This window comes from Rhincodon typus, chromosome 11 (assembly GCF_021869965.1).
Source record: "Rhincodon typus isolate 14 chromosome 11, sRhiTyp1.1, whole genome shotgun sequence".
Classification (NCBI taxonomy): Eukaryota; Metazoa; Chordata; class Chondrichthyes; order Orectolobiformes; family Rhincodontidae; genus Rhincodon; species Rhincodon typus.
This window is the reverse complement of record NC_063342.1, coordinates 43510160-43531150: the sequence shown is the minus strand read 5'-3', so window position 1 is coordinate 43531150 and position 20991 is coordinate 43510160. Positions and strand designations below refer to the sequence as shown.

At 38.8% G+C, this 20991-nt stretch overlaps 1 protein-coding gene across 3 annotated transcripts in view; it reads left to right on the top strand.

The window, feature by feature from the left end:
* epha6 (eph receptor A6) overlaps positions 1-20991 on the top strand; it is a 590517-nt gene that overhangs the window by 359091 nt on the left and 210435 nt on the right. Inside the window, exons 6-7 of one of the 3 annotated variants that reach the window (XM_048603196.1) lie at positions 2388-2723; positions 3713-3754. In XM_048603196.1, coding sequence (XP_048459153.1) covers positions 2388-2723; positions 3713-3720 — 344 coding nt within the window. In that variant the 3' untranslated portion in view covers positions 3721-3754. Of the gene's footprint in view, positions 1-2387; positions 2958-3712; positions 3755-20991 lie in introns of those variants that run through there. The other 2 variants (XM_048603194.1, XM_048603195.1) reach the window with 2 other exon arrangements.

Below are 20991 nucleotides of genomic sequence, written 5' to 3'. Positions count from 1 at the left end.
TGGAGAGAGAATAAACTCATGTTTTGAGACTAGATGACTCTTCATCAGAGCTGAAGTGAAACTTGGAAGGGACAGTATTCATGCTATAGTTTGGAGGGGGGGGGGTTAGCGGTAGTGGGTCAGGGTGCTGGTGGAGAAGAGATGTTGATAGTTCAGATTTAGTGATCAGAATGTGAGAATGGCAGAACAATAGTGTGTCTCCTGCCAGACTTGCAAGGACAGTAGCTCTGAGGAAGGGTCACCGGACCCAAAACTTTAACTCTGATTTTTTCTTCACAGATGCTGCCAGACCTGCTGAGCTTTTACCAGCAACTTCTGTTTTTGTTTCTGATTTACAGTGTCCACAGTTCTTTTGGCTTTTTTTGAAAGGACAGTAACTGGGATGGGGAGGGAGAGGACATGATAACAAGCTAAAGGAAAGGGAAGAAAATGTTCACAGTTTAAAGGTGTTGAACTCAATACTCAGTTCAGGAGGCTGTAAAGTGCCTAGTCTGAAGATGAGATGTTGTTCCTCCAGTTGGCACACAAACAAATCTGCTTTTGGTTTCTCCAATGTAGAGTAGGCCACATTGTGTGCATCGAATATGATACACAGGATTGGAGGAGGTACAGGTGAAATGTTGCTTCACCTGCAAAGACTGTTTAGGCCCTTGGATGGTGAGCAGGGAGGAGGTGAAGGGGCAGGTGTTGCACCCTCTGCGGTTACATGGGAAGATGCCGTGGAGAGGGGTGGCAGTGTTGATGGTTGTGGAATGGACAGCACTATTGATTAAATTTGCATAACTTATTATTCAGCATTATCTTGTATGGGATTTGCTATTTTCTGTGACACAGTTTTTACTCAAATATATATGTTGACAATTAATATGAAAGAATTTGATCAGAAACTTGCATCAATAGAGCATGACATTAATTTGAATCAATTCTCAGAGTCTGAAGGAGCAGAATTCTTGCAACTTGACTTTTGAATCAAAGTAGTTACGTACATAATTGCAAATTAAGAACAAATTACAGTAAAGAGCATAAAAGGAATGTGTTATTTTCTTGAATAATATCCACAGGAGTTGAACCCTAACTGTATGAGCTCCATCCATTTTTGGATCATTAGCATAGGAGGAGGAGCAGTTCTTCCTTCTGGATTGGAATTGAACTAATTTCTGAATTATAAAAGAAGAAAGTTTTGTTTTAAAGAAACCAGCCATCCCACTACTTAATTTTAAATTGCAATTGTTGTATTTCAATCTGTCTAACCATTGTACCTTAATACATAATGTTTCTCTTTTGCCAGTTCATACTGATTTGGAAAGTTGTTTATGGCAAGGAAATGGAATATAAAAGTGCAGAAGATTTAATACAGTTTTATAGGGCTTTGGTAAATCTGCAACTGGGGTACTGTGTACAGTTATAGTCTCTTTTTAATAGGAAGGAAATAATTGCATTAGAAGCAGTTTTGCGGAGCTTGAGTCCTGGGATGAAGAGGTTGACTGATGAGGAAAGGTTGAACAGTTTGGACCTGTATCCATCGGGGTTTAGAAGAATGAGAGTTAATCTTATTGGAACATATACGACCATGATTGGGACTTAATAGGGTAAATGCTGAAAGAATGTTTCCTCTCCTGGGCCAGACTAGTTTAAAAATAAGCTTTCTTCAATTTGTGATGAAGACGAGGATATTTTATTTCTCAGAGGGTCTTTGGTCTGTGGAATTCTCTTCAGCTGAAATCGGTGGAGGTGTGTTATTGACTATTTCTAAGGCTGAATCTGGTAGACTGTAGATTTACACAGGAGTCAAAGGGTGGTGGGAGTGGGGAATGGTGGGTTCTATGGAAAAGTAGAGTTAAGGCCATAATCTAATCAACCGGTGATCTAAACAACTGATGGAGCAGGATTGACGGGCCAAACACTCCTGTTCCTAATCCACATGTTCGCACGAAATAAAACATTTCTACTTAAAGGCTGAAATCTATATTGAGGGCAGATACAGCAAATGCATCATTCAACACGATCCACACAAGTCTTTAGTGACAACTTTTCACAGTTGTACATTGAAGAAAGAAGAGGAAATTGTGGACTAAAGCTGCTTTGGAATTAATGCATACTTCTGTATAAAAATGTTGGATTGGTGATATCACAGCCAGAAAAGGTCAAGCATGTAACATAGTCCCAGAACTGTTTTGGCAAGTCAATATTATATCCTCGGTGTGATTTAAAGGTACAAGATGACATGGTAGCCTCCAACTCTTGTTAGATATTATTATACAGCATAATTCTAAAGGATCCTGAAAGCACAGAGATCGACATTTGATTGATTTAACCAACTATAATTGTTAGGAAAATGATGCAGCTAGAGAGGTTTAACACTCTGTGTTCCTTTTTTCTACCCCCAGGACCTCCTTCCACCCCTCGAAATGTCATTTTCAACATTAATGACTCATCGCTAATCCTTGAGTGGAGTCCACCAGTTGATACAGGGGGACGGAAAGATCTCACCTACAATGTCATCTGTAAGATGTGTGGCTTAGGCCCTAAGAAGTGCTCGCTCTGTGGAGGAGGCATGCGTTTTGTACCTCGCAACACAGGCTTGACAAATACTTCAGTGACTGTTGTTGACTTTCTTGCCCACATGAATTACACATTTGAGATTGAGTCAGTGAATGGAGTCTCCAATGAGAGCACGATTCCCAGGCAGTATGCTATTCTCACCATAATCACTAATCAAGCTGGTAAGCCGCCTTTTGTGTCTTTTTATTTGCAGCATTAGTTTGCAGACTAATGGTCACTTTGTAATGCTGTGGTTGCTCGTCTCAGAGCATGCTACACTATGTAACAAAAGTGGCTGGGATAAGTTTCACTAGGTGCTTGAGAATTGCTTAAACCTGATGTTGTAACTATCAAAGATAGAAATTGGGACTATGTACTAACCATTCTTGTGGCAAACTGCATAATAAATAATCAAGTTGCAATGTATTATCAAAGTTCATTGCTGTGGTTACAAAAGGCAAATCTCTTTGTAGAAGCATACATTTTTATTATGTACTCGTTTCAGGATATTTCTGATTTCTGTTAATACAACTGGATTGTAAAAAAAGGGATTGATTTAAGTCAGGAGTTAACCTATCCTATCATTCTTAGTGCACTTTGTTACCCCATAACTTTTCAGGATATGGAATTCCTGCCCATATGCCAGAATATTTTATTCAGCTTAGGTTGGATATCTCAAACTCGATTATAGGTTTAAGCACACAACATAGGCTCACAGTTCAGAGCAGTACTAAGGGAGGGCTGCTTTCAAAGATGCTGACTTTCAGAAAAGATATTAAACCAACGTGAATATAATGAATTCTACGGCACTACTCGAGAAAAAGCAGGAAATTCTCCCTGCTATCTAGCATGATGTACATTTGTAATAATTACTAAATTATTTAGAAGTATTCTTAAAAGTTATTGATGATTCAAATGTGTTATTGATCCCAGGATTTATAGTGCGAATCCTTATTTGGTCAAAAGTATTGAGCATTGCAAATGATGCTCAGCTTTTTTACCACTTCTAAACTATGTGTGAAAGAGTTCTATGTCTACCGCTTTCTTGTCCCTTCATTCTTTTATTGGAATTATGGCATGCTTTAGGAAGAATTTTAACCTACAGCAGTGTGGCTGATCTGGTGCTTTATTATACTAATTGGTTCTCTAATCTATGTAATCTTGATTTCAGAAAGTTAATTTAAAAGTGGACAAGAACTGGGTTCCAGCTGAGGCCATGTGTTGAAATCCTGTAAGATCTGAGACATCTTAAAGTACTCTTAATAAATCTGTTTTTGATTTGAAACTAATATCATCTCTACACTGTTCTGAGAGAAATTAGATGTAAGATACGAGCAAACTGGTGAATGCATAACAAAAATTGGTGACAAGGACAGTTGAGAATAAGTTAATTTGCCAGCTCCAGAAGTACTTGCCTCTTTGTTAGAAGATTTCCTATATCATTGGATTTCAGGGTTCAAGATTTGCTCACTCACCACAGGAATGGATAGTCTGATGTGGCAACTAGGTGTAAAAAAACGTGATACTTGTGCATTGTTTTGGAGCAGAATGCCAAAGAATAAAACAGCTCACCAAAGATGCAACCATTTGCAGAGTAGTAACTGCTCTCAAAAAATAGTTCAAGCCAAAGAAAAGTGTAATGATCAAACAATATACATTCCGTCAGAAGTCCCTGGTAAATAGTGAACCTATGAAACAGTATGCAGCAGTGTTGCAGCTGTTTCCCTTTTATTTTAATTCACTTGTGGGATGTGGGTGTTGCTGGCTGGCTAGCATTTATTGCCCATCCCTAGTTGTGCTGGAGAAGTGAGTGGTGAGCTGCTTTCTGGAGCCGCTGCAATCCATTTGCGGCAGGTAGACCCACAATACCCTTAGGGAGGGAATTCCAGAATCTTGACTCAGTGACAATGAAGGAAAGGCGATATATTTCTATCAGGATGGTGATGGCTTAGAGGGGAACTTGCAGGTGGTAGTGTTCCCATGTATTTGTTGTCCTAGTCCTTCTAGATGGAGGTGTTCATTGGTATGGAAGGTGCTGTCTGTGGACCTTTGGTGAATTTCTGCAGTGCATCTTGTAGATATTTCAGACTGCCGCTACTGAGTGTTGATGGTGGATGGAGTGGATGCCTGTGGATCTTGTGCCAATCAAACCACAAACGTTCACTCGCTTCACCACCAACACTCAGTAGCAGCTGGGATGCTCCCGATATAAATTTGGTACACCAGCAAATTAGATCATTTGTGATCAATTAATTGAAAAGGCTGTAATTCAAAACATCTCATGCAAGATAATCTAACTTTAGAAACAAGCCTACCCTTGATTGTCTGAATTGAAACTGCCATGTTAGATTTGTAGAGGTTACACAGCAATGCACACTTCCACTCAGAATTGCAGACAGAACTTAGCCACCTAGCTCAAGTACAAGGGTGATGGACAGGGAGATAGCAGCAATCTCATCAACGTGTACTGTAGCACTTTGCTGAAACTGTGTAAATACTCATGAAGTCACAATGTTATGTCCAATGCAAGAGAAAATGTCACACTCATGCTCTAAGTGGAAGCATTTTGAAAGGATGGGCAGGTCATTGAAGAAGAGGACTTCTTCAGTTCAATGCATGGAAGAGTTGCTTCTTAAGAGTGAAGCACAGCACTTGTATCCCATCCCAAAAGGAACAGTCCACAAATATATACAAGCACCACAAAAAGACACATTCAAGACGAGAGACAATTCCAATGTGAGGAGGAGGGTGTGATTTTCATTTGGATTCCATTTCCCCTGCTGATATATCTATTAATGCACAACTGTGAATAACTTCCAAAAACTATTTATGTGATAAAGCCTTTGTGACACCCCCACTTTGATTAATATACATACTGGACAAAAGGAGAAATTTCATCAATGTTGAGTAGAATTTTGCTAGTAAAAGAACAGTGAGTGTGCACATTTGAACAGCACAGTTGAGCACCTCTAACAGGTCTCAACGATGACAAAATTTTCAGCATGACTGATGGATTAAAGATTCATATTGAAACACACAATGTAAACATTTAGTCAGAAGAAGGGCCTAAAGGAACACTTGATTATGTGGATACATTTCCCTTTCTTCAGTGATGTTGCTAATCTGCTTCATCTGATTGATCAGACAGAACTAGAATGTCAAATTTATGAAGTAAATTACAAAATTTGTATCTTAAGGACAATTATTATACTTGGAGAAAACAAACAAGTTGAACTCTAAGAAATTACTTTATTGAAAATAATGTCTCGAGTTAAAAAGGGAAAAAAGGTAGTGTTCAATGGTTTGACTGATGAGTGTTTGATTGTTAGTCAATTCTCCAATCTATGTAACTATATTTGAGCTTAAGCTTACTGGGGACTGAAGAGTTAGTTGAAACAGAGAAACTGCCTGAGAGAAGATCTGGGTCCTAACTGAGACCACGTTTATTGAAATCCTTTAAGTTCTAAGGTATTTTGAAGTACTGTAACTATGTTGTGAATTTGTAATGAGTATTGTCCACCTATTACTCCAGGATAAATTAGAAATACTGCAATCACATAGATTTAGAGTCATAGAGATAGACGGCAAAGAAACGGACCCTTCGGTCCAACTTGTCCGTGCTGACCAGATATCCTAAATTAATCTAGTCCCATTTTCCAGCATTGGCCCATATCCCTCTAAACCCTTCCTACTCATATACCTATCCAGATGCCTCTTAAATGTCTTTTCAGCCTCTCCCTATAGCTCAAACCCTCCATCCCTGGCAACACCCTTGTAAATCTTTTCTGAATCCTTTCAAGTTTCACAACATCCTTCCTATTGCAGGGAGACCAGAATTGTACGCGGTGTTCCACTAGCGGCCCAAGCAATGTCCTGTACAGCCGCAACATGACCTCCCAACTCCTATACTCAATGCACTGACCAGGACTTCAGGTGAGGAACAATATGACTATACAAGCCTACTGATGTAAACCATGCAGCTGGACAGCAACAAAGGGCTGCAGTTCATCAGAGTCACTAAGTTATACAAAGGAAACATAGGCAGAGGCTAGGTTCTCTTGACATATTGGAACAGCACTGCTTCAAGATGCACAGGTTGTTACATCAGCTGGTGGAAGATATCTGCAGAGTGACTAGCAGAACTAGTGGCCAGACTGTGGCTGTCAAAATCAACATAGTCTTCAATGCTTTTGCCGCCAAATCTCACCAGGGCTTTTCCAAAGACATTTGCAGAACGTCCCAGTTAGCAGCCCACAGACATGACTGTTGACTTGTTTGATTCAGCCAGTAAATCTGACTGGCTTCTCAAAGATACAGTTTGCAATCATTTGGCAATCCCTGCATCCTGGACTAAACAAGAGTGATTCAAGTGTCCCATCAGATCTAGAGGTGTCCTTTGGTGTACACTAAACAGAATCTCCGAAAGGTCATTGCATGTTGCATGCTGGACAGGACGTTGTGTGTAAGTGAGATTTGAACTGGCAAAAACAGAAGGAAAGTGCAGAGTGCAGATGGTACACAGACAATTTATTTAAGGAGGAGGATGAAGGCATCATGATGTAAGGTTGCATGAGCTGGGAAGGCAAGGATACTGTTGCATCTTCCATTATCAACTTCCTTGCTGTTGCCATTGATTAATACCTAAAGCCATATAAATACTATGGCTACAAGACCAGATGAGAGCTTGGCAATCCTAAGATTAATTATTCACCTGCTGAATCTGTAAAGCCTGTCCACCATCTACAAGGCACAAGTGAGGAGTGAGATGGAATACTCCCCACTTGCTTGAATAGGTGTGACTCCCAATAACACTCAAGATGCTTAGCACTATCCTAAATAGAGTATTCTGCTTGATCAGCTCCCCACCAAATTAAACATGCACTCCCTTCAACAATAATGCATAGAGGCAGCATTATGTAAAACATGCAAGATACACTGTGACAACTTCTTCAATGGCATCATCCAAACTAACAGCCTCGACCACCAAGAAGAACATGGGCAACAGATGTATGACTTGCACGTTTTCCTCCAAACCACACGCCAACATGACTTGGAACTTTATAATCGTTCCTTCTCGGTCACTGGCTCAAAATCCTGGATCTCCCTTCTTAACATCTCGATCAAATAGCAATACAAGGAGGCAGCTTCCCCTCATCATCTTGACAGAAATTAGGAATGGATGACAAATGCTGACCTTGCCAACGATGCTCAAATTCCATACTGCACCCATGTACCATGTCAGAATCACATGCAGCAGTCACTCTTCAAGTTGCCCCCAATGGCACAGACATAAAGCAGTCCCACTAACAGCCCTTGGACACAATCAAAGGGGTCTAAGATTTTAATGTAACATTGAAGTACATTTATTCTTGACCAGAGTTATTTATATTCCCATAAAAGTGTTCCTCCAGTATTTGACTACATCCATCTCTGCACGTACTTGCTACTTTTAAATCTAACATTCAACCAGTTCATAGCAATGTAGGAGCAGGAGTAGGCCTTTCAAACCTTCGAACCTGCTCTGCCATTCATTATGATCACAGCTGATCAGCAAGCTTAATACGCTAATCCTGCCCGAACCCCCTCCCCAACCATTGATCCACTAGCACATGAACTATATCTACCTCCTTCTTAAAATGTTTTGGCCTCAACCAGTTTCTGTGTAGTAAATTCTCACCACTCTCTGGGTGAAGAAATTTCTCCTTATCTCAGTCCTTAAAGGTTTACCCCTTCTCCTTAGACTATGACTCTTAGTTCTAGACTTTCCCACCATCGGGAGCATCTTTCCTGCCTCAAACAGTTAAAATTTCATTGGTTCTATGAGATCCCTCCTCATTCTTCTAAACTCCAGTTAATACTATTATAATTGATTCACTCTCTCTTCAAACATCAGTCCTGCCATTTCCAGGAATCAATTTGATAATTCTTCACTGCACTCCGTGTACAGCAGGAATATCCTTCCTCAGATAAGAAGACCAAAACTGCATACAATATACTAGGTGTGGCCCCACCAATGCCCTGTATAATTGTAGCAAGGCATCCTTGTTCCTATATTCAGATCTTCTTACGATGGAGGCTAATACATGGTTTGCCTTCTTTGCTGCCTGCTGCACCTGCACACTAATTTTCTTAAGGCAGTAGTTAAATGTCTCAGAAATTTTATCAAGTGGATTCAATAGATTAAAGGAAAAAAATTGGGCAGTTTATACAACTGGCTGCTGTTTTGTTTCCACTTGCTTTTTGCTTTCGATAAAAATTTGACTTAGTCTTATTAGGTGTGTATTCATAGGTAACTCTATAATGTAAAGCAGATATAATAAATTTTAAAAAAAGAAAATGAGGCCCACATGTCATGAGTTCCCTTGGAAGCTCCTTGCAGTTTAAGTGCTCCCATGTGGAACTCTGTCAATGTATTCTTAAAATATATGTGTATTCTAGCCACCAAATAATCACTGTTTGCTAATTGATCTACCTCCTCAAAGACCTCCAGTGGATTTGAAAGGTGTGGCTTATCGTAATGCAGCACACTTCGGTGATCATCATACATCTGACAGCACTCGAAACTGCTCTCAAATAATTCCCTATCACTAATGTTCAAGAAAATTCATGATTTTTTTAAAAATCAGAATTCCCAATTGTTACTATAAACCTTTGATATATCATGTATTTGTAAATTTCTTAACCACTGCTTCATGTATTTAGACAATTACAGTTGCAAGAATTGTGTATTTTTTACACGCATCTGAAATATTTTGTTTGAGAATTTCTTTTAATGCATTCATTAGTTAGCCTGCTCATTAATGGTTCCTCATTGTAATGTAAATAACCATAGATATTTGACAATGACCCCCAAAGGGCTATTCATTTTGCAATTATTATTACCCTTGTTTTCCACTTAAAGTGTTTTTGTACTTAATTTGCGACTCAGTATTAACTCTATACAATTTATGTTTATTGAGTTATAGAATTAGATTCAAAGAATAAAAATAAAACCTATTAAGCAACTAAAAAATAATTAAGAGCTACATAAATGGTATGTACAAAAGAATATTGAATTCTGCAAGATCATCACACAAATTGTATTATCACTAAAGTATTAATCCAGACACCCAGGTAATGTTATGAGGACCTGCATTCAAATTTCACTAAGCCAGATGGTGGAATTTGATTTCAATAAAAATCTGGAATGAAGAGTCTAATATGACCATGGATCCATCTGGTTCACTAATGTCATTTAGGGAGGGAAATCTGTCATTGTTACTCAGTCTGACCTACAAGGAACTCCAGACCCACAGCAATCTGGTTGACTTTCAATTGCCGTCTGGACCTGGCCAGCAATATCAACATCCTGTGAATTAATACAAAAAAATCAAAAGGAAGATTTTAAACTGATTCATATAACTGGTTCTGACTTGGATTTCTTTAGAAGTAGTGAAGTTTGGAGTTGTTCAGAATTCAGTGCATTTATATTTAAATGATGACATACAAACCAACTCAACACCAAAGCAAGTCCCAATAGATGGAAATATTACTTGCAAATTTTATTTTTTGTGCTAGCGGCTAGATGTACACATTTAACTTCCACATTGATCGATGAATATGAGTAGTTATGGTTTCTTTGCCTTCCTGACATTAGTGGTCTGATCCTGGTTGCCATTTGGTGTGTTGTCATCATCTTCCTTTTGGCAATAAATACTCTGCAGAGAAGATTTGAATTCTTTCTGAACTTAGTGTAACCCACTTTAGCCATTTTAGATTAACATTGCTGAAAAAGGCAGGACGTTTTTGAAGATTTTTGTCATCCACTCATCAGGACGGAATTATGAGAATGCTAACTCTAAATAGGCACAATTTATACTGCGTAAGAAGAGGGTGCTGATTGGTTGGTATATGGTCTGTTGTTGGTAGAGGCGTTGTCATGGAGAATGTGACAGGGAAACTTCTGTTCTGTAGCTGCCAAACTTCTGTTCAGATTCAAATCAGGCAGGTTGACTGTGATTGACAAAAGCATTACAATGGGGAATGTACCAGGGAATTGCTGTGTCCCCTTTGAGACTGGTTATCCCTTCAATTCTGTCCTGATGAGTGCAAGATGAAAAGCTTCAACAGTACATTCCTTTGCTCAGCAATACTCCAGTTCAGCATCAAACAAGTCACAATTTTAGGTTGAAGTAAACATGAAGCAAATGAAAACAGAAATTACTAGAGAAACTCAGCAGGTTCAACAGCATCTGTGGAAAGAAAACAAAGTTAACGGTTTGAGTCCAGTGACCATTCTTCAGTACAGTTCTGAGTTTCTTTTGCTGAATTTCTCCAGCAATTTCTGTTTTTATTCATTTCAGATCTCCAGCATCTGCAGTTCTTTGTTTTATTAAAGTAAATGTGGGGTTGGTTCAAATAGTAAAATTCTCACCTTCTACAATCAAACATTATGAGCAAGCCCTCAATTGAGGATCACTGCACATTAATGAGGCTGATACTTCAGTACAACATTGAGGGAGTGTTACATTGTTGGAGGCATGACAGTTTTGATCAGACATTATATAAATTCTGCCTGTTTCTTCCAATGTTTCCTCTGGACATTAAAACAAGCATTATTCAAAGAGGAACATTGACATCTGGCACTATCCTCATTAAAACCAACTTCACACCAAAACATATTAACTGATCATTGCTGTTTGTTGAATTTTACTGTGTGCCAAATGTCTGCTATACAAGAACAATGATGTGATGAAAATCTGTATAATCAACGTATCTGTTTATACTTTTATGCCCATAAAATGATGCACAGAGAGGCAGAATGCTTCCTTCAGCGCCCAAAATATTTTCTTGATTTTGAGGTCTATTTCTCAAACAGCATGACGAGTAAAGTTTATATCTATTCACATTAAGTCAATATGATATGCCTATTTATAAAGAGGAAGGGTTACACCTAGTAATGGATGCTGTGCTTTTCTGCTGCTATGGTTGATTTGTGATTCTATAATGCTACAAATGTCAAACCAAAGGAGCTCTAGGTCAATCGCAGTTTAATTTTTTTTCGTGACAAGACTGAAGAGAGTGGAGAAAATGTGCATGTTTTACACTGAAGTTCACCCAGCAGCAACTATCTGAATTTAGTATTATTTTGTAAAGTTTATGTGCAATATGTGGATTGTGCTGGATAAAGCTTCATCCCTGTGCTAATGTGAGTGCTCATCCTCATTGAACTGAGTAAGAGCTCGCTGCAGCAAGTAGCTACTGTCCACTGATTTTCAATGTTTGGTATTCTTTTACTGGTTGCTTCTTTTTAACCAAATACATAGAGCGATACTCATTACTCAATTGCTGAAATAGGTAGTTAAATCAATTCAGCATCTGAAAGTTAAGAACATCGGACACAATAGACATTCAACTGTTTCTTTCCCAAAAACATCTTTATTACACCTTTAGATTAAGCACAATATTAACTGATTGTAATGTGTTGTTCAAAGTATCTAATTCTATGCAATTAGTGATATTTAATTTTTCTTCATTGTTAATGATATCTCCGATGTTCTCCTAATAGATATGAATGAGGTATTCATTTCTTTCAGTTTTTTAGCAAGCTAATTTTTCTAAGTCACTGATTTGTAAGTCAAATAAGATGAATAATCACATTGACTAACAATTAGGAGAAAGTATACTGTCCTTGAGACTGGGTTGTAATCATAAATCTGTAAACTACAGTTGGTGATATACAAATTATTTCATTCTGAAAAATAATTAATAATCATAGCCTACTGTATTTAACCATATTTAAATCAAATTGACTGAAGACTGGTATCTGATTGTGGGAACCAGAAAGTCGTCAAGAGTTGACACTTGGTACTTCTGCTTGAAGGTCAATTCAAGGGCTGTTATGTTTATGTATTCACATCCTGGACTGTCCCACATTGGCAATGGGCAAGATGATAAATCTTATGTCTTCCATTGTTGCTTAATCGCTCACCACCATTTAAGAATGAAACCAGTTGGATCATCTGGCATCAACCAAGCCATCAGAAATGATAATGACAATCTCAGCTCTGTCAACCTTGGTAACTCCTCTGTACCAAAATCTGGAGTCTAGTGCCAAAATCAGGAGGGATGTCTCACAAACTAGTCAAGCAACAGCTTATGTATTCATACTCATAGAATCTGTCTTTTTGGTCTAACCAGAAGAGTCTTGTTGAGTAAACAACATGACGTTTATTGCATTTAAAGCAACTGTTTTTAGATTACATGGATGTGGCCTACATTATTACAGACATTGGTGGAAGCGCACTCACTCCAGATCTGCCTCCATGCAGCTCCTTCTTTACTCTGAACAACTCCCTACGATAGTATCGCATTTGGTCGTGGGAGTAGTCCCAAGACCAAGTTAAGCTGGTGAGCTGACCAATCCTCAAGGACTGCATGAGTCAAAACAGTATTTTTTTAAAATGTCTGCATTCCAATCAGACAAGCCTACCATAGCATGAGGTAGGGATGAAAGAATAAAACTTAGAGGACCACAAAGAAAAACTTGCACCTTCTGAGTGGAGAGCTGGGAAATATTACTAACCAAGTCTTTTAAAGCAGATAGGTGTTCAGCGATTGAGTATGGGATACTGGTCTAACAGAGAATATTTTCAGGAGATAGGGAGAAACCATAAGTCATAATGAGATTTGGGAGAACCTCCATTACAGCCATAAAGGGTGAAGGAGATCTGCAAAACCTGTTTATTTCTTAAGATACAAAAAAGCAAAAGACTAGCTGATACGTGAGTAGGATAGACACCAGATACTAAGAGTCATTGCCAATACTGTAGAGCAAAGAAACATCACAGATCTTTACAGTGCTGAGCTTTTAAAACCTAATGCTAGTAATACTGCAGACCAAAGCTGTGCCAAAGCAAGACACAGCCACTAAAAGTAAAACACTGAAGAACTACCCACAAAAAGAGATAGAAGATTTAGGACAGTCACAAAGTTTTCTGAGGGGAAATTGATGACCTGAACTAAATATTTCGGCTTGCAGACATATATATCAATAGGAATCTCCCAAATGTCAAGCTAGAAATAGAAGCAAGTGTTATAGTATTGTCAGATAGATTCCTTGGTTGACAAAAAACTGTTTTACAGCTGGCTCAGGTTAAGCTACATGGTCTGTGGTCATTGTCTTTAATTTTAAAGATATGTGACAAGCAACTTTTCAGAAATAAGGAAAACAGATGCTAGAAACTCCTCATGTACTTCACAAACAAGAAACCTGTGTCCTGAGTAGGAGGGTGCATATTTGAAATCAATCTTATTCAAATGGTAGAAGAGGTTAAGCAACAGAAGCCAAAAAGATACTTTTGAAAAGAAATATCCTAATTAATTCAAAAGTTAGTAGGGTAAAAAAAATACAGTCTTAAACCGAAGTAACATGCCTTTATAAATGCAGGAAGTTATCACAACTGATAATGAAACAAACTGGAATACATTTAGAGGAGACGATATGAGCGTGAATCATTTCCATAGTCATAGAACCAACACAGTGTTGTTCAAGCATGGTCCTAGTGACAGGCCCATTGGATCGGTTCATGTTTGCATTGGCCATATGCAACTCGGTAAGGTAGTGAAAGAAATCCATCCAATGTCCATGACTGAGAGACTAACTTAACTGTCCAAGAGCAGATTTCTAATGAAATGCAGTGCAAATAGCAGCACTTGGCAAGCTTTTTTATTGGGTGAGCAATCAAGACTTCTTGCAACTTTGATAACTCAATTTGCAAGATTTTGTTTTAATGGTATTGCTGTTTGACATTATATCTGCAACAGAGATTTTCCAAAGTGCATAGCTGAACATCACAGCGTCATAAGCCATATAAATGATATACTTATCCATGGCGAAACAGTGGAAGAGCATGATCTGAGAGTGTGCACAGTGGTAAAATGTTTACAAGAGGAGAGTCTCACACTTGATTTAAGAGTGAATTCTGCAAAGAATCCATTTATTTCTAAGTACATATTGTCGACAATGAACGTATAATGGTGGATCCTCAGAAGACTAAAGTTTATTCCAAAATTTTGTCCTCCAAAGTCTATCCAGGATCTTCAAAATTTCTTAGTTGTCATGAATCAATGATAAAATGTTTGCCTAACCCAGCAACCATTATCGGTCCCTCGAGTCTTCAGCCACTTTGTAGCCAGTTCTGGATTTTAGCATATCACAAGATCACCGCAGAGGGTACTGTCTAATGGAGAAGCTGAGAAATGGAGTCAGATTTGTTAAATAATTTGAGGAAGAGTTCCAACTTCTACACAGTAGTGTTGAGTATGGGTCCACTTCCACTCCAGTGTAATGTCGCATCTTCAGAGTTACTGATGAGCAGTGGCTGAAGACTCCCACCTCCCCATCCTGCTTCAGTAATTGGTTCTAAATTATAAGCCTTCATAATTACAAACGTTACACGACAAAGAGCTGTTCCATCCCCACACAGCAGGTGGCACAGTGAAATAAATGTTATGATATGAAGAATCTATGCGATAATATGGGATTTGAGCAGAAAATGTACGTTCAACCACAGCGATATGAAACATTGGCGATCATATATCATTCCTGATGTCAAAGGAGCCTTGGTGAGTTACTGCAGTGAATCTTGTCAATGGTGTACATTGCTGCTTCTGTGCTTCGTTGATGGAGGGAGTGAAATTTGACAGTGGTGGAAAGGATGCCAATAAAACCATCCTTGCGTGCGTGGCCTTGGGTGGCGTTAAGTTTCTTGATTGTTCTTGGAGTTGCATTCATCGTCCAGGCAAGTGACAAGTATTCCATCACAGTCCTGACTTGTGCCTTGTAACTGGGGACAGACCTCAATAGTTGCATAATCATAAGCAAAACATTCAAGCTGAAGTTCGACGTCATTAGTACACATTTGTTTCACTGAATTGATTTGCAAGTTGTGTTGAAAATGGGGGGTAAAGAAATCACAGAAGTGAGATGCATGAATAAAATAGAAAGGAATGTGACTGTCTCTGATTCAGTTGAAACAGCGCTATATGGATCACGTGGTCACATGGTTTGATCAGCCTGTGCCAAGGGCACTGAGATTGACCGTGGGAGCAGTTTGAATGCTACAGTTGGTTTGAATGTCCTTGACCACACACGAATTTTGCTGATTGGTGACATCCAGTGAGCCTAATTAGAAGCTGTGGACCCTGATTTATGGTGCCATCTATGTAGATGACCCAACAGTGTTCACTAATACAAAACTTAAATACCGCACGTTCATTAAATTGCAAATAAAACAGAAAATGCTGGAAAGACTGAGCAAGTATGGCATTATTTGTGGAGAGAGAAGTCATGCAAACGTTTCAACTCAATTATCTTTCTTCAAAACTGGAAAAAGATAGAAATGGAACAAGTCCTCAGGCAACTACGAGACAAGGAAAGGGATAGGAGTGGCATTGGATAAAGAACGACAGAAAAGGTATATATGGTAGAGTGGAGGCCAGAAAAATTAAATGACAAGAAGGATGATGAAAATCCAAAGGTTATTATTGTGGGAAAAGTGGAAAAACAAAACATAATTTGAGAAGAGGAGCAAATGAGTAATAACAAAATCGTCAAAAAAAGCTACTGTCCAAAATAGTGGTTAGAATCATGAGGGGCATGGATAGGATGAATAGCCAAGGTCCTTTCTCCAGGGTAGAGGAGTCCAAAATTAGAGGACAGAGTTTTAAGAAGAGACAGGCAAGATATAAAAGGAACCTAAAAGGCAACGTTTTCATGCAGATGATGTGTGTGTTTGGAATGAGCTGTCAGAGGAAGTGATGGATGCTGGTACAATTACAACATTTAAAAAGGTATCTGGATGGGTATGTGAATAGAAAGAGTTTAGAGGGATATGGGTCAAATGCTGGCACGTGGGACTAGATTAATTTAGGATATCTGGTCAGCGTTGACAGTTCGGACGCAACAGTTTGTTTCCGTGCTATACAACTCTATGATTGTAAATGTAACAATCATAAATATTTAAACTTTAGAACATAAGGCTGTAGTGTGTCCATTGCTGTTCATCAAGCTTACATTCAGCTTCTCAGGAACAGTGTGGGAAGCTAAGGACAGAGATATCAGAGTGTGAGCGGGATGGAGAATTAAAATGGGATTACACATTGCAGATTGAACAGAGGTGTTCCATAAAGTGGTCTGTTCTACATTTAATTTCTACAAAGCAAAGGCCATGCACCATACTAAATTGCCTTGTGCCAACAGCCTTTTTGTCCAGTAAGCTCACCCTGTTAGCCACACTATGGTGTCACCCTCTGTTTTCTAATTACCCCTCCCCTCTTCCCCCTATTCCTGCCTCTATACTTACTGAAAACCTGTTACATCGCGAGCAATTTTTAATTCTTAAATAATTCTGTTTCTCACCACAGATGCTGTTAGACCTGCTGAATATCTTTGGTTTCTATAGCAAGTTCACATTGAAAACTGAACACATTTGAGCCTGATGTCAGAGTGGTCTGGGAGCCTATATGTATAAATGTAATTTGTAAACAGAAATGACTGCCAACTGTGTAACTTCTGAAATAACAAAGATCTGCTATCTGTATCAATAGTTTACATAATAAAGTGTAATACCTTAGTCTTCTGTAATTTTAGACATATGATAAGTAGGAAGAACAATTTCAGTGATAAAGCTGTGTTCTGAAACTGTCATATTTAAAACAGTTTCCATAAAACCTGGGTTCAACCTCCCTTAATTGAAATGATAAGCAGTGATATTTATAACACCTTTGCCACCTCAGCTGTTCATAAGAGATTTTTCCCTCAGCATTCTTCAAGACACTCTCATTAAAGCAAAAAGTAATTTCAAAATTAATAAAGAAACAGTTGTAATTGTTCTGTTAATTAGATTAAATCCATACTATAAATAAAGGAAAATTCTTTCAGGCTCTTGTCAGAAATGCCCACTGAAGTCAGGTTTGATCTTAAAAGTGTGTTGTGTTTGTCAGTTGGTTGCCTCAGCCTAGAAGATGCTCTGCTGCCAACCTTTATATTCCAACAATAGGGAGCTATTTTTAATCATAACTACCAGTAATTTGTGACTACCTTACCTTCATTACTCCAAGGTTAGCATTGTTTGGATGCTGTAGGGAATATAGAAACCCCACAGCTCTGATTTCATGAGGACTTTGGTGTCTGAAATGACTCTGTGTGTAGTGTGCACTTTGACTGTAATGACTTAAAGGTTAACGAATGAGATCTGTCTCATGATAAGCTGCATTAGACAAGAAAATTGCAGCCAGGAACATTCCCAGCAATGCATTTTAAAGCATTGATTACTTGTGATGGAAAATAGCTAGAATTGTTATGACTTAGTAAGGTTAAATCACATGGAATCGAACAGAAGCTAGCCAATTGGATATAAAATTGGCTTGAAGATAGGAGACTGAGGGTGGTGGTAGAGTTTTGCTTTTTGGACTGGAGTTATGTGACAAGCCATGTGCCATAGAGATTGGTGCTGGGTCCACTTTTCATCATTTATATAAATGATTTGGATGAGAATATAGGAGGCATGGTTAGTACATTTGCAGACGACACCAAAATTGGAGGTGTAGTGGACAGTGAAGAAGATTACCTCAGAGTACAATGGGATCTTGATCAGATGGGCCAAGGATGCAGTTTAATTTAAATAAATGTGAAGTGCTGCATTTTGGTAGGGCAAACCAGGGCAGGACTTATGCACTTAATGGTGAGACTCTGAGGAGTATTGCCTAACAAAGACACCCAGGGATACAGGTGCGTTGTTCATTGAAAGTGGAGTCATATGTAGACAAAGGGATGAAGAAGGTGTTTGGTACACTTGCCTTTATTGGTCAGAACGTTGGTCAGAGTATAGGAGTTGGGATGTCATGCTGCAGCTGTACAGGACACTGGTGAGGCCATTTTTGAAATACTGTGTACAGTTCTGGTCGCCTTTCTGTAGCAAGGATGTTGTTAAACTTGAGAGGGTACAGAAAAGATTTACAAAGGTGTTGCTGGGATCAGAGGGGTTGAGTTATAGGGAGAGGCTGAATAGGCTAGGACTTTTCTCCCTGGAGCTTTGGAAGCTGCAGGTTGACTGTATAGAGATTTTTAAAATTATGAGGGGCATGAGTAGGGTGAATAGCGGAGGTCTTTTCCCTGGGGTGGGGCAGTCCAAAACTTGAGGCCATAGTTTTAAGGTGAGAAGGGAAAGGTTTAAAAGTCCCTAATGGGTAACTTTTTCAAGAAGAGGGTGGTGCGTGTACGGATTAAGCTGTCAGAGGAAGTGATGGAGTTGGGTACAATTACAATGTTTAAATAGCTTCTGGATGGGTACATGAATACAAAGGATTTAGAGGGATATGGGCCAAATGCTGGCAGATGGGACTAGGTCAGATTGGAATGTCTGGTCAGCTCTGACGATTTGGACCAAAAGGTTGGTTTCAGGCTGTATGAATCTATGACTCTGAATATTTCCTGTCACGTGTAATATGTAACTATGTTTTTTTTTCATTTGTTTAGAGGATATGGGTTTTGCTGATTGGGCCAGCATTTATTTCCCATCCATAATTGCCCTGGAGAAGGTGGTGATAGACTGGGTCTTGACTACTGCAATCCATTTGGTGTAGGTATACCTATAGTACTATTAGGGAGTGAATCAAGGATTTTAACCAGGGACAGTATAGGAACAGTGATACATTTCCATGACAGAACGGTTAGTGGCTTGAAGAGGAATTTGCTGTTCCAATGTATCTGCTGCCTTTTTCCTTCTAGATGTTAGTGGTCATAGGTTTGGAAGTGTTGTCTATGGTACCTTGGTGAATTTCTGTATTATATTTTGGTGACAGCCGCATTACCACTGCTGTAAAATTGGCAGTGAAGAGTGTGAATGTTGGAAGTGGTAGATGTGTTACCAATCAAGGACGCTGCTTTGTCTTGGGTGGTGTCAAGCTTCTTGAGTGTTGTTACAGCTGCCTTCATCCAGTGATTATTTGTCTTTTGCTAAGGCTTTATAGTAACCTAAACATTGTTTCTTCTTGAAGAAAATAGTGGCCATAACATTGGAAAGTTCACATCACAACATGGTAGCAAATATAGTGATAAAATATACTTTGTGAATTACTTCTGAGAACTTACTTAAGAAATGCTTAAAGCACTATTAGGCTAATAATTTATGATTGAAAGACCATACAACAGTAATAGAATTATCATAACATTATTTACACATTAAATACTTTGGCCTCAATTTTAACATGTAACTACAGTGGGTCTCCACTAAGGCCATGGTTATAATTGTAATTAGGACCAGAAATTATAATCAGGCTCCTATTTGCATATTCAGTGAAGGACCTCATTGCCATTCCCTCAGAAAAAAAGGCAAAAATTAAAAACTGAGGGATCTGTGTGGTTGTCAGTGCATAAATCACACATCTGATTTATACTGTTGCTTGATCTTCAATGCACAATGTCTCCTTCGACAGCACCTTCCCCTGCAATTTACAACACATAGAAGGACAAGGACAGCAGAGGCACGGGAACGCCACCAGCTGGAAGCTTCCTTCCAACATGACATCCTTACTTGGAAAAATATTGCTGTTCCTTCACTGTCACTAGATCAAAATCCTGGAACTTCCTTCCTAATACCATTCTGTGTGTATCTAGAGCCTCACACCCACCCAGTGGATGGCAGTGGTTCATGAAATGGCTCACCGCCACCTTCTCAAAGGCAATCCAACTCATCACTACTTTCTCTAGTGCAGTTTGCAATGGTCAAAAGGTGCTGGCCTAACCAGCAACACTTACATCACATGAACAAGTACAAGAAAAAAAAGACGCTGGATTTCCAACCAATGATTTAACATTTCACATTTAAGTTTCTTATGTTTACTCACGTTTTAAGTCCAAATGAAAGGAAAACCAAATGTGTTAGAAATGTGGTGTAAAATTAGAAAATGTTATAAACGTACACTGGGTCCTGATCCCAGTTAAATCCCACTAATTAAGTGCCTGATTGCCCGAAGATCCAGAGGGCTTTCAGTGCTGTACAAGGTTTCTGCCCACTAATCTATCTTGCTTTCAGACTTGGTCCAAAAACAGAAAGATTTTACCCTCCATCCATTTAGTGAACGCTGTGCTTTTTCTTATCACACTCTTGACTTAGGTCTTGTGGGTGATAGACAAGTTTTCAGGGTCAAGGAATGAACATCTTTGCAGAGTATCTAGATTTGCTCTGTCTTCGTTGCCAAGTTATACTTTAGTCAATGATCTCCAATGACAACTTCCTTCTCACTGAGAATCAACATAGACATGAATCAAACCAAAAACATAGTTTTGTCAAGGACATATTAAAGTGATAATCACATCTGCTAAAGGATGTTCAGACACTGGTAAGTTCTTTAGCCCCTACTCTGGAATCCTTGTACGGTGATCATCCTGAACATACATCATGAAAA